Source organism: Leptonychotes weddellii, chromosome 10, assembly GCF_054177405.1.
Source record: "Leptonychotes weddellii isolate Sample4059 chromosome 10, ASM5417740v2, whole genome shotgun sequence".
Classification (NCBI taxonomy): domain Eukaryota; kingdom Metazoa; phylum Chordata; class Mammalia; order Carnivora; family Phocidae; genus Leptonychotes; species Leptonychotes weddellii.
The window spans coordinates 3,146,067-3,157,718 of NC_138378.1; the positions used below are offsets into that span (position 1 = coordinate 3,146,067).

An 11,652-nucleotide genomic window follows, 5' to 3' on the forward strand; every position below is an offset into this window, starting at 1 on the left:
CTGCTCTTTTAGTTTAAGGCAGTATCCATACTCAGGATTTCCATTTTCTCAGTATTTGGGGCTTCAGCGTCTCTAGGCCAAGGGAGACGTGACAAAGGGCCGAGGAAAGAACATCCCTCCCAATAAGCACGGGAAGCCAGTCTTTCCCCCGCCGCCCCCTCCGGAGGCCCCGCGGCATCTGTGGACAGCACGTCCACAGCACACAATCCCCACGACGAGAACAGGACGGCTTGGTGCTGGAACACAGCCCATGTGTCCCCACCGCAACAGAGGCTCCCCGGAGTGGGGGCCCCCTTTACCTAACACCTCGCTGCTGTCTCCACGCCCAGCATGACCCCTGGCATGACCCCTGGCACGCCGTAGGGACTCCAGTATTTGAGTCTGGGGGAAGCATCAGCTTGTGTTAAAGATGCGAATCTAAATGCAGGGAAGACGGGAACGGGCAAATGGAAGGGGCCTGGAGGCCTCCTGTCGGCACAGACGGGTGGGGTTCTGAAACGGGAGGTCCGGACACTCCAGGAGGGGCGGCCGACGGGCAGGCAGGTCATGTTCCCTGCGCACGAACTCCTGAAGCCCTGGACCCAGTAACGCGGCTCTGCAGCCCGCCTTCCCGCGCCCCTGCGAAGCCTCGTGTGCTCCATCCGGCTCCCTGCAGAGACGCTGAATTCGTTCACTCGGACCGCGGGTCCTTGTCTTTCCTTTCGTTTTAAAGAAACATGCGGTAAGTACCACGAAAGCCATACACACAGAAAGCCGACCTTGTCAGATGCTTGCTTGATGCGTGTACCTCCATCTCGTTACTCTTGTATTCGTTGAGCTCCTTACGAATGGCTGCCTGAAATTCAAGAACGGGACGTTAAAAAATGAACACAGGAAGCCAGCACCCAGGTTGTGGACGAACAGTAGCTCCTAATCTTCGCCGAGTTCCGTCGTGCTGTAACCTATTTCTACAGAAGAAGAAGACACATGGGTGGGCCCAGCACAGCCTCTGAGCTCGGCTGCGGTCGTCCCCGGCCCGTCCCCCGCCGTGTCCCGGACAGGCTGGTGAGGCCGCCCGCCCCCACCGGGGCACACCACCACCGCACCGAGCACACGCTGAGCCGCCTGATGGAGCAGGAACAGCGAAGTAATGCGGCCAGTTCGGCTTGGGGTGAACTTGGAATTCTGCAGTGAGCTCATGGGGCAGCTGTTCTCGTTCGGGCACGGGGTACGGCTCCGTGTCCCGTGACAAACAGCGTCGCAGCGCCCCAGACCTGTCCCCGGCCCACAGGGACCCTGCGCTCCCTCGGAGGAGCCCTCCCGGGCCGGCTGAGGACGGGAAGAGGCTCCGAGTCGGGAATTTCAGCGTGTCCACACGTGTGACCCGGGACAGGCCCGCCTCCCACGGGGATTTTCTGGGCCTTACATGAAGCAATGCTGGACGGGCCGGATTCAGAGATTCCGTCCGGGCAGAGCGAGGCTGGGGGAGGGCTCGCGAGGCTGGGGGAGGGCTCACTCGGCCCCCCGCTTCCCCCACAGCCTCTGGGACCCGCCGCTTCCTTGCTCCCTCCCCACGCCCCACACCAGCCCCTTCAGGCTGCTCTGGAGGCCCCCGGAGACGCCGCACACCAGAGCGGTGGGGACGGATCCAGAGCCGCCTCTGTCTACACTGCCGAGCCTTCCTGCCTGCCTCAGCCTCCTGCACCCGCATCACTGCAGCAGACTCTGCTCAAGCTCCATCCTCTGCCTCTTTTCCACCAGAGTTTCTCAGCTCCCACACTCCTGACACCGGGGACTGGCTCATCCTGGGGTGGGGCCGTCCTGTGCATCATGGGGCGTTCAGTGGCATCCCTGGGCTCCACCCACTACCCCCCATTTCTGACACCAAACATGTCTCCAGACACTGCCAAGGGCAAAACTGTCCCCCAGCTGCCAACAGCCATGATCCCGGGTCACCTTTGTGAAGCTGACATCGGGGCAAAGCACAGCTGCAATTTCAACATCGGCCGGCACCCACCCCCGCCTGCCCCCGGGGCCAGGAACAAACTCGCTGGCCCGTCGTGGTGCCGCCCCCCACCCCCGACCGGCACAGTGGCGCCGTCTGTACCTTGTCGGCCGCGGACAGTCGCGTCCAGGGTTTGTCTGCCCGTCTGTCATAGTCCTGAGCTTTGGCCACTTCCACATAGTCGCTGAATCGGATCAGAATCTTCCTGTCCCGCAGTTCATCCACCGTGGGTCTCTGATTCAGCTGAAATCAGAGACGGCCCGTGAGCCGCCCGCGGCCACACCAGCGTCCTCGAGGACCCGGGCGGACAGCACGTGTCTACAGGGACGCGGACACTCGGGAACTGGGAGACACAGCGCTGGGGCCAACAAGTGACCTGAATTCCAGCCCCCGGCACATTCTGCGCCCGCGGCCCAGGCTCGGGCCACGCTTGCTGAGGAAACTCAGGGGACACGTGTGATGGCAGCAGACACTTGCCCCGCCTCCCCTGAGATGAGCCCAAATCAAAGGTCCGGGGAGAGAGGATGCTGCCTGGAGCAGTACCCCTAAGTCAGCCTCAGGAAGGACGCTGTTCACCTCCGGCGGGGGGAGATCCCCTGCCCGTCCTTGCTCCAGAGCGCGGAGACCGGACCGGCTCGCGGGGCTGCGACCTAGGCTGGCCGTGGCCGGTCCCACCTTCGCCCCGAGAGTCCCACACCAAACCCTGGAGGCCAATAAAACTTCTGCAATTGGAGCTCCTGGACAAGCTGAAGGTACCAAGGAGCCCGAAAGGTAAGCGAATGCTGACACCCAGGGATGCTCTTCCTACGCTGTGTGTGAAGATCTCAGGTACACGAAGGTGATGCCCAGTCACCGTCCAGCTCCCTGGGGATCCGTGGAAATGTCATCGGGCCTGACCTGCCACACAAGCTGCTTCCCCCCCAACCCGGAGCGTGGGGGGCAACACCGGGGCAGACAGAGGCGCCACCTTCCCAGCGTCTGGGGAGTGAATTCGCTGCCGTCCAGGAAAATGTCACTGAGCGACACAGTGAGGCCCTGCGTCACCCCTCCCCCCACCAGTGCACCTGTCACCTGTCCCTCAAGATCCAGGGATAAGACACTGAAATCATAGTACCTTTCTTGTCAATCTTTGCTTGATTTCTCTTCTTTCTTCCTGCTCTGTCTGATCATTCCTTTCTGTGAAAGATTAAAACAGAAAGAAAAAAAAGAAAGAAAAACTGGTTGAGACTCTCCTCCTTTTGGCGGGGAAGTGAGCTCCCGGCCTCTGCGTTTCTGGTGGCTGAGGCAGGCTATCGGGGACACCCCATGTCACGGCTGGTCTTCCTCCACTTGGCTGGCCACGCTCAGACCGCGGTCTCACTGCCATATGGAAACACTGGCACCAAGAGAAGCTTCGCCCACGTTCCAGACCCTCTCCTCGGCTTTCTCTGTGCCGGACTCAGCACAAAAACTCAGCTGCGCAAATTTACTTGCAGGAGAAACAGGAAGCAGCCCTCGCTCCCTCCCTCCTCCCCAACCAAATATCTACCCACCCTCTGTCTGTATATTTACGCCCAGGAGTATAGATGACTCGCACAAATACTTTTAGTAGGGTAAGTAAACGTGCACGTCCGTGACTACTAATATGTACCACATATGAATATCATATATGAATATTAATATACTCTCACTGCTTTTTTTTGCCTTCTGCTTAGTAGGTATACATACAGACTTTCAGCCAACCAACATACATAAGGAACACCCTTCTCCAGACTCTGGGCAACATATGCTTGCCTGGAATTTATACTTTCAGGGCATATTTCACATCTAAAGATACCATGCACCCAGCTGACTCTCTCCCGCAGGAGCGAGCTCACTTAGATGGCAGAGCCTTTTAAGGGAGCCTCAGTGCTTCACTAAACTCGGCTTTGCCGCTGAGTTGTGACTATTAACATTCAAGCTGTGCTCATACCTACACGCGGGAGCTAAAAATAGAGAAGTCAGAGCCGTGGTGTAAAATGCAGGCTTTGCCCTGGGATACGAGATAATGGATGTCCTATTTCTGGCGCTCTCAGTTGCTAAATAAAGCCTCAGGTCCCAGGCTGTAGGAAGCTCCATTCAGGGAAGGGAGGCTCATCTGCTGGCACAGACTCCTAGAAACACGGCTTGTTTGAGAAAGGGGGGGCCCTGCTGCTTGCACTTCACATAATCCCACAGCATCCGCCTTGACTTACAACATTCCACACATTTGTGCATTTGCGGGATTGGGTTCACGGGTGTTAGATGTACGGTACTCTTCAGTAACTTTTTTTTCTTAAAACAAAGACTTATCTTGCATTTGAATGTTTTAAAAAGTAAATGAAGCCCTTTTATGTTCCTGGTTCCTAATCCAAGTGATAAAGCAGGAGAAACCACACGAGGAAGCTCTCTGCAGAAAGCTGATGAGACAATCAAGAAAAAATTGTGGAAGTAGCAATATAAGGCCAACCATGAGGGATTTCAGTGATGACATGACGCTAATTCTTCAGGTTTCTTAAAAAACAGGCCCCAGACAAAGGCCAAGTGCAGCCTCCATGTGAAAAAACAAAACCAGATCTTTGTCTTTAATCACCAACAGCGTCATTACCAAGGTCACACGAGTGCCGCAGGTGCTTTGGAGAGGTGGCCAGCAGGGGCCCCTCTGGGGCAGCTGCTCTGTTGGGCGCCAACCCCAAAAAGTCCTTCCCCAAAGCTTGAGCCCATGGGTTCTCTCTGAGCAACACCTAGCTATGGGTTTGTGGACCTTCGATTCCCAGACCCAGAGAACGCCGTGCCTTATACAAACCAAGGGATCCATGACCACAGCCTCCATACCCAGATGTTCTAGAAACAGAGCCAGCGGCTTGGAAGCCACATTCAAGTCTTCTGTAGATCATCAGAGATGCACTGTTGCTTCTAATGCAGGGGTTAGAACACAGCCCGTGGAGCTGGGCAAGCTTTGGCTCTATCTCCTTGCCAAGATTCACGTCAAAAAGCTGTATTACTCCTTCAGTTAGCTTCCTTACCAGGCCAGTGGGGAGCGCGGTGCCACACCACACCGCTCTGTTGTAAGGATTCAGCGCGGGTGCATAAGCACGCCCTGAGCACCGCGGCTGCACGGCGTGCGTCTAACGTGCGGGCATCGGGTTTGAGGTCGTCACCTGCAAAGGGGCCACGGTCTTATCCACAAATGACCCCCAAGCCGAGTTCCGAGGGTCCGTCAGACCTGATCGCAGTGAGTTGTGAGCCCCCACTTGCAGATGAGCAGATACGATGTGACAACATTCTAAGGATAGGCAGAAAAGGCCCTAGAGCAGGAGGGCTCGAAGCCTGTGTCAGGGGCCTGTGATGATGCTGTTCTACGCTGGACCACGCACGGCTACTCTATTCTCAGCTCCACAGAACAGAACATTTCCCCCCTGAGAACTAGCAAGCAAATTCGCTGATACTCCCACTCGGGGCACTTGAGATGCTCCTGAGCTAGGGACGCGCCTGAGTGGCTCAAGAGTGTGGAAGGGACCGCCGTGGCCAGAGGAAGGAAACCCGCTCTCCCCTTCTGTGCACTGCACATGAGTGCATCAGTCCCAGGTATCCACTCTGCACCTCCATTCACCAAGCACCAGTCCTATTTTTAAGGCTCTGACGTTTATTTGCAAAGACTAATACAACTGGAGGCGCTTACTGGCCCAGGGACGTGGCATCCCCAGGAGCGGGGCCAAGAGCCACACGGAGCCGAGTCGGCTCACGGGGAAGCCCCGCCGCCCTCTGGGGCAGCAGACCCCTCTGCTCCAGCTGGCCCACCAACTCCTGGGCTGCGTTTTGGGGGCATCTGTGATTTATAAATTGCTTTATAAATGAGTGGTGGAATTTTTAAACATTCAAATACTTGGTGACTGAAATAGCTTGACTCTTCTGTCTCCTGGATCAAGCAGGTAGAGTCCACAAAAGGTTCTCTTTAAATCCTCAGATGAGACCAAGTTCACACAACACAGAAGAGGAGGGGCCACATCTTAAGTCTGACAACAAAAACACGGAATCCCTTCCCTTAGGATGAATTATGTCCCACCGTCCCTGACGGAGGGATCCGCTCAGGCAGGAGAGGGGCCAGGGGGAGGGGACGGGGACCAGCCAGGACCAGCAGGGGGGTCTGCCATCCACCGGCTTTCTGGCAGAGCGTCTGTTCGGGTGCTGCCCCAACTTCGGGAAGAGCTCACAGAATAAAAAACCAAACTCACAGAATATCTGTAGTGTTCATCACGTAAAGAGGAAAAAGAATGAAAATGCTTTAAAAATCCAGGCTTTCGAGGGCACCTTTTGTAGAAAATGTTTTGAAAACTAAAGTCTGCTGGCCGGACAGAGAACTCTCCGAGAAACACTTTTGAAGGGGTTTTACCACCCCCCAAACCATCCATGGCGTCCTCTGTACTGGGGAGGTTGTTTGTGGGCACTGTGACCGCTGGGGGACACCCAGGCCACATGGAGCCAGATGGACGGTCCTGGAATGGCACAGATGTGAGCCCCAGGGCAGGTTTCCTGGGGTTTCCAGGTCCTTGGAGCGGCCGGCTTCATCTGCCCTAGCCGTAGCACCCCAGGGCTACGTGCTCCTGTCCTCGGGTTTCTGACGCTGTCCACACCTTGCCTGTGGTCTCTGCGCCCATCAGGACCCCCCTCCCAAACTGCCAGGGAAACCTGCTCCAAACCCAGAATGCAAAGAGGATACTGAGCCATTTCCCCTAGATCTACAGGGCTAATTAAACAACCCGAGAATAGGGATATCTTTAATTACGCCCCAAGGAAAGCTTTTTCTCTCTCTCTTAATTTTAAAAGGGGAGATTTCCAAGTGCATCAACTTTAGGGCTTGCTTCTGCAGCCGGACTTCACAGGGCTCGGGGAGCGCCCAGACCGCAGAGCAGGCTGTGAGGGCAGAACCCGTCCCCCAGCCTCCCCACCTGAGGCAGGAGCCAGGGGTCCCCAGCTACTCACGTTTCAAGATGTTTCTTCTCTCCAGTTCCTCCACGGCCGGTCTTTGGCTCAGCCGTCTGCGGAAAAACACTAGAATTACATTTTGCACCATGGTGGCTGCCTGCAGATTCCGCCTGGTCTCTGCCAGGGGCAGAGGTGGCCGGCGCGCCCCCGAAGATTGCGTCCCCAAAAGCTGGAGGAGGGGAGGGGTCCCCTGGCCACGGCCTCTTGCTGGCCAATCCAGTAAGAGCCTGCACAGGACGGAGGTCGCCCTCCGTCACGGAGCTCCTGGGGCGGACCCCCTGCCACCTCGGGATGTGCGGCTCATTTCCAGACCTGCCGATCGCAGCCCCCTCGGCGGGACGCCCCCCAGGCCGAGCTCCGCCACCGCCGCCCGCCGCCCGCAGCCTGGGCAGCACCTGTCCCGCTCCTGTCCCAAGCAGCCTCGCCGGCAGCCCTCGGCAGGGGGAGTGACAGGCAGCACCGCCTCCCAGCCAGCGGAGCCAGCCGCCGAGGGAGGGAGGGGCGCCCCACCCGCCCCCCCTCCTCTCCTCCCCCCTCCCCCGCCCCACCCGCACCGTCCCGGCAGAGGACCAGCCTTTCCAGCCGGGTTTCCAGTTGAAGGAGTCGGAGGATCCAGCCAAAAACAAATACATAAAATAAAGAAAAGGCTTGTCAGGAGAGAGAGGCATAATTAGCCAAAATTAGTGCCAAGCGCTCGTTATTCTTGTAACTCTGATACTGTTGCCCTTGGGTCAGAGCCAGGAGCTGTCCCACTTCCGGCCCGTTAGCCCCCACGGGAGACAACAGGGCTGAGCCTGTGAACGCCCAGAATCTGGGGCCACCACACGTTGCCCCAAAGAGGATGCAGCCTCTAGAAATATTTGTCTCCTCTTCATAATCCCTGTCCCAGCACAAAGCCCAGGGCGTCCCCAGGGCTCCCCTGCCCACCCCCACTCCCCCTCCCTGCCGAGCGCACCACAGTCGCGGGCTTTGTGTGCTGCTGGCTCTGTGGACGGCTGCTTCCAGGCTGTCTTGATGTCTGGTGGGACCTGAGCCTGCCCCTGACGAGGCCTGGCTGGGACCCAGGGGTGAAGGCTCCTGACCTGCCCCAGGCCGGAGGGGGGAGGGGGGCATGCAAGATCTGGCTCCAGGACAGAGGCTCCCTCACCCTCACCGAAAGATCCCCAATGCCCCTCACTCACTCCCTCAGCAAAGGACCAGGGAGCAGTGGTTCTGTGCCAGGCGGGTCCACGCCCCTGGACCCGGCGCTGAACCAGCTCCCCCTGCCCTGGAAAGCTCAGAGTCTAAGGAGGAAGGTAGACAAACCATATAAAAATGAACAAAACCATTCCAGGGAGTGTAATGCCACGGACGAAATAGGACGGGGCATGTGACTGAGCAACCAGGTGGGGGCAGGGGCGGAAGGTTTCGGGGACACCCCTTTCCTCTGAGACCCGCACGAGGAGGAGGCCAGCCACGGGAAGATCACACCTCTCTAGCTGCAGGGTCCCCTAATTGCTCACACGTGGGGCCTGAAGATGGGGGCAGGGGAATGATCACGGCAGGCTTCGTGGAAGAGGGAACGTTGGGCAGAGTTGTGGAAAATCTATAGAGGGCAGAGCCTGGTGACCGGCAATGCCTGAGGACTGAGGCCATGGATTTCCTCAAACCTGGGGAGTATCCCGAATCCCCACTGGCAATGCCTCCCCCCCCCGAGCCTCTTCTTGCTGGAGGCCTGTCTTCTCTTCCAAAATGAGAACCCATCACAGACTTCCCCAGAAGTGTGAGAACCGAATGAGGTAATGCACCGAGTGTCTGTGAATGCTAGCTTGGCACAGGGTAAGCTCTCAAAAATCGTCTCAAGAAAACCCAACCTGTCAGCTGCCAACTGGCCACGGATGGAGTGCCCAGAAAGGCCCGTCACCCAATTCCTGCGTCTCTGAAAAGCGTGGACAGCTTGCCACCAGGATCTACGCCACTGGGCCGCGTGCAGGCGGGCCGGGTCCTGCCCCGCAATGCGGGGTCCTCCCAGATGCCGCCGGGCTGACGGCACAGCTGGGCCCCAGGCCACCTCCGCCCCGGCTAGAACGGGCAGTCCTCTGGGTGGACGCAGCGCCGTCAGGGACACCGCTGTGAGCAAAGCGCAGGCACCGTCACTCCCTGACCCTCCCTGCAGAGACAGCCCGGGCGGGAGCAGAGGACCCGAGCCGCTCTGTGTGGTTCTTTCCGGGAGAGAGGATCCCAATCACCGGGGACGGGAGAGGAGGAGGCCCTGAGGGCAGTGCTGCGTGTCCAGAGTTCAGTCTAGACTCACCCCTACCCAGGAGGCCACCCAGTACCCAGGATCCCACTTCATGAGACTGTGAACTTCTGCCTTGGGTTCACCCGACCTTCCTTCATCACATGTTCTGGGAGCACTCATGACACGAGGAGCCCTGGGGACAGGGTGGTGAGAAGTGGGACCCAGTCCTGTGCCGGGGCCTGCAGGCTCTCCTGGGGTACAGATGCTCACTCTGTTATCATGCAGCACGAGGACGAAGCCTAGGGTATGTGGGCTGACGTGGACAGGGCTGGCTCCCTGGAAGGTGCCCCTGGAGTTGAGATCCAACAGGTAAGTGGGGATTGCTAAGCGAGAAGGGGAAGGAAGAGCAAGTGCAAAGGTCCTGAGATCAGGAAGAATTCTGCAAATGCTCTTTAGACTGAATGGAGGTGTGTGAGCATCTCTGGGGCAGGAGAGCTGGGTGGGGGCACAACCTGGAGTCAGGTGAGGAGTCTGGATTCGTTCCAGGAGTCTGAGAAGGCATACGATGGTTTGAAGCAGGGAAGGGTGGGGTGGGCTTGAGGGGATGCCAAGATCAGGTGTGCCTTGGGAAGCTCTCTCTGGACCCCTCCAGGCTGCTGTCCAAGAAAGGACAGGGCAGAACCCACCAACAGGAGACACCGGCCTTCCCAGGGCCAGGACCCCCATCGGACAGGAAGGACGGGTGCTCCAGACCGGCGAGTGGCCGAGGGCCCTGTGAAACGTTCACGGCACCGGGAAGGTACTGGCTCTGGAGTAAGAACAATGCAAACTCCGAGGTAGTACCCATTAGACTAAATATATAAACCACAGCATTCTGTCCACTTGCTGCCTGGAACTCGGCTCGGCTCTCTGCGTGGGTGAGGCTTCCAGAAGCAGGAGTGACAACGACCCCACTTACTGTCAGAGACAGACGGCGAGGAGACCATGAAGGCCCAGAGAGGCAAACGTGATCAGGTCTTACCGCCCACGTGGACCCCAGGGCCCGGCCCCTGTGACCACACGCAGTGAGACCAGGCGGCAAATGAGAGCACGGAGACCCCTCTCCCTACACGGCCCCAGGGCGGGGGTGATGCCCGAGCACCTTCTCTTTCCTCGGTGGCAAGGGGCCCTCAGAGGACCCGCAGACACAGCCCCAAGGTGGCTGGGCTGGGGCGCTGGGCTGGGGGAGTTGGGGGGGCCGCGGCCGGCCTCAGGGAGGGCGTGGGTGCACTCCAGCCCCCGAGGGTTCCCAAGCTCCTCCTGGAGGCTCCTCCCTCTCCCGATTCAGAAACGCGCCCCAGCGAGCGAGGAGTGAGGAGCAGGCGCCACTGGGGAAGACACGTTCTATTTCTGACTCTTCCCACGGAGAAAGCTGGAGTGTGGCAGCTAATTACAGCGCTGCGGGGGGAGGTGGGGAGCGGCAGGAAAAGGGAGTGTCAGGGTAGAGAGAGGCCCCTGCCCGCCTCCCGGCCTGGTCCCCGCCTGTGCACGCAGGAGACCTGGGGAGACCAGCACCAGCCTGGGGCCGGAATGCGCTGACAGGCCGTGGGGGCTCGAACGGGAGGTGAAGGTCTGGAGCACCCAGCGAGGGCAAAGTGAGGGGTGTGGGATCCCGCAGGACAGCGTATGCACACATGGGTCCCCATGAGGGCCCCGCCACCAGCTCGTGCCCCTGGTCCCACGGGGCCCCCCCGCCTGTCCACTGAACAGATGCTCCACACCCGACCCTGTGCTGCGAACACGGGAAACAACAGAGGACGGAGGAGGCGAAGGCGGAGGGTGCGTGGCCGACCAGGATGCCCGCGTGGGCTGCACGAGAGCAAAGGACGCAGTCGCACCGTCCACGAGGCTCTGGCTCTGCGCAAGACGGTCATGTTTCCACGCCGTCCCCACCAGCACCGAGGGCCACCACATAGGCACAGGGGCTGAAGTCGGGCCTCAGCTCTGCCACCTGCTAATGCCCTCCCCGACCTGAGCCTCGGGTCCCCAGCCGTCACCTGCCCCAGTGGCCCCCCGGGGTTCTGAGGGGTGAGGACACTAAAGACGAGGAGCTGGCACACAAACAGGGGGCACTATTGTTACTGCTATCTACAGTGCTCACCCGGCGGGCTGAGGCCAGGTCTCTTCCAGCCTCAACCGAGGGAGCTGCAATCTCTAACCTGCTGGCAGCCTCTGTGCCGGCCAGGATCCCCAGGAAATGCTCCTCCATCAGACACTCGTTCATACTCCCTGCATTAGACACACACAGGCCTCCATCAGACACTCACTCCCTCCTCCATCAGACACTCATTCATACCTTCCTCCATCAGACCCACCCCCTCCCTCCCCCATCAGACACTCGCTCATCCCCTCCTCCATCAGACACGCATTCATACCTTCCTCCATCAGACCCACCCCCTCCCTCCCCCATCAGACACTCGCTCAT

The 11,652-nt window shown here is 58.9% G+C and overlaps 1 protein-coding gene across 2 annotated transcripts in view; it reads right to left on the bottom strand.

Moving 5' to 3' along the window:
* PHACTR3 (phosphatase and actin regulator 3) overlaps nt 1-11,652 on the bottom strand; it is a 206,582-nt gene that overhangs the window by 1,808 nt on the left and 193,122 nt on the right. For both annotated transcript variants that reach the window (XM_081832505.1, XM_081832506.1), the window contains exons 9-12: nt 6,965-7,020; nt 3,099-3,160; nt 2,087-2,227; nt 759-835 (exon numbers count right to left, since the gene is read on the bottom strand). In XM_081832505.1, coding sequence (XP_081688631.1) covers nt 759-835; nt 2,087-2,227; nt 3,099-3,160; nt 6,965-7,020 — 336 coding nt within the window. The remainder of the gene's footprint in view (nt 1-758; nt 836-2,086; nt 2,228-3,098; nt 3,161-6,964; nt 7,021-11,652) is intronic.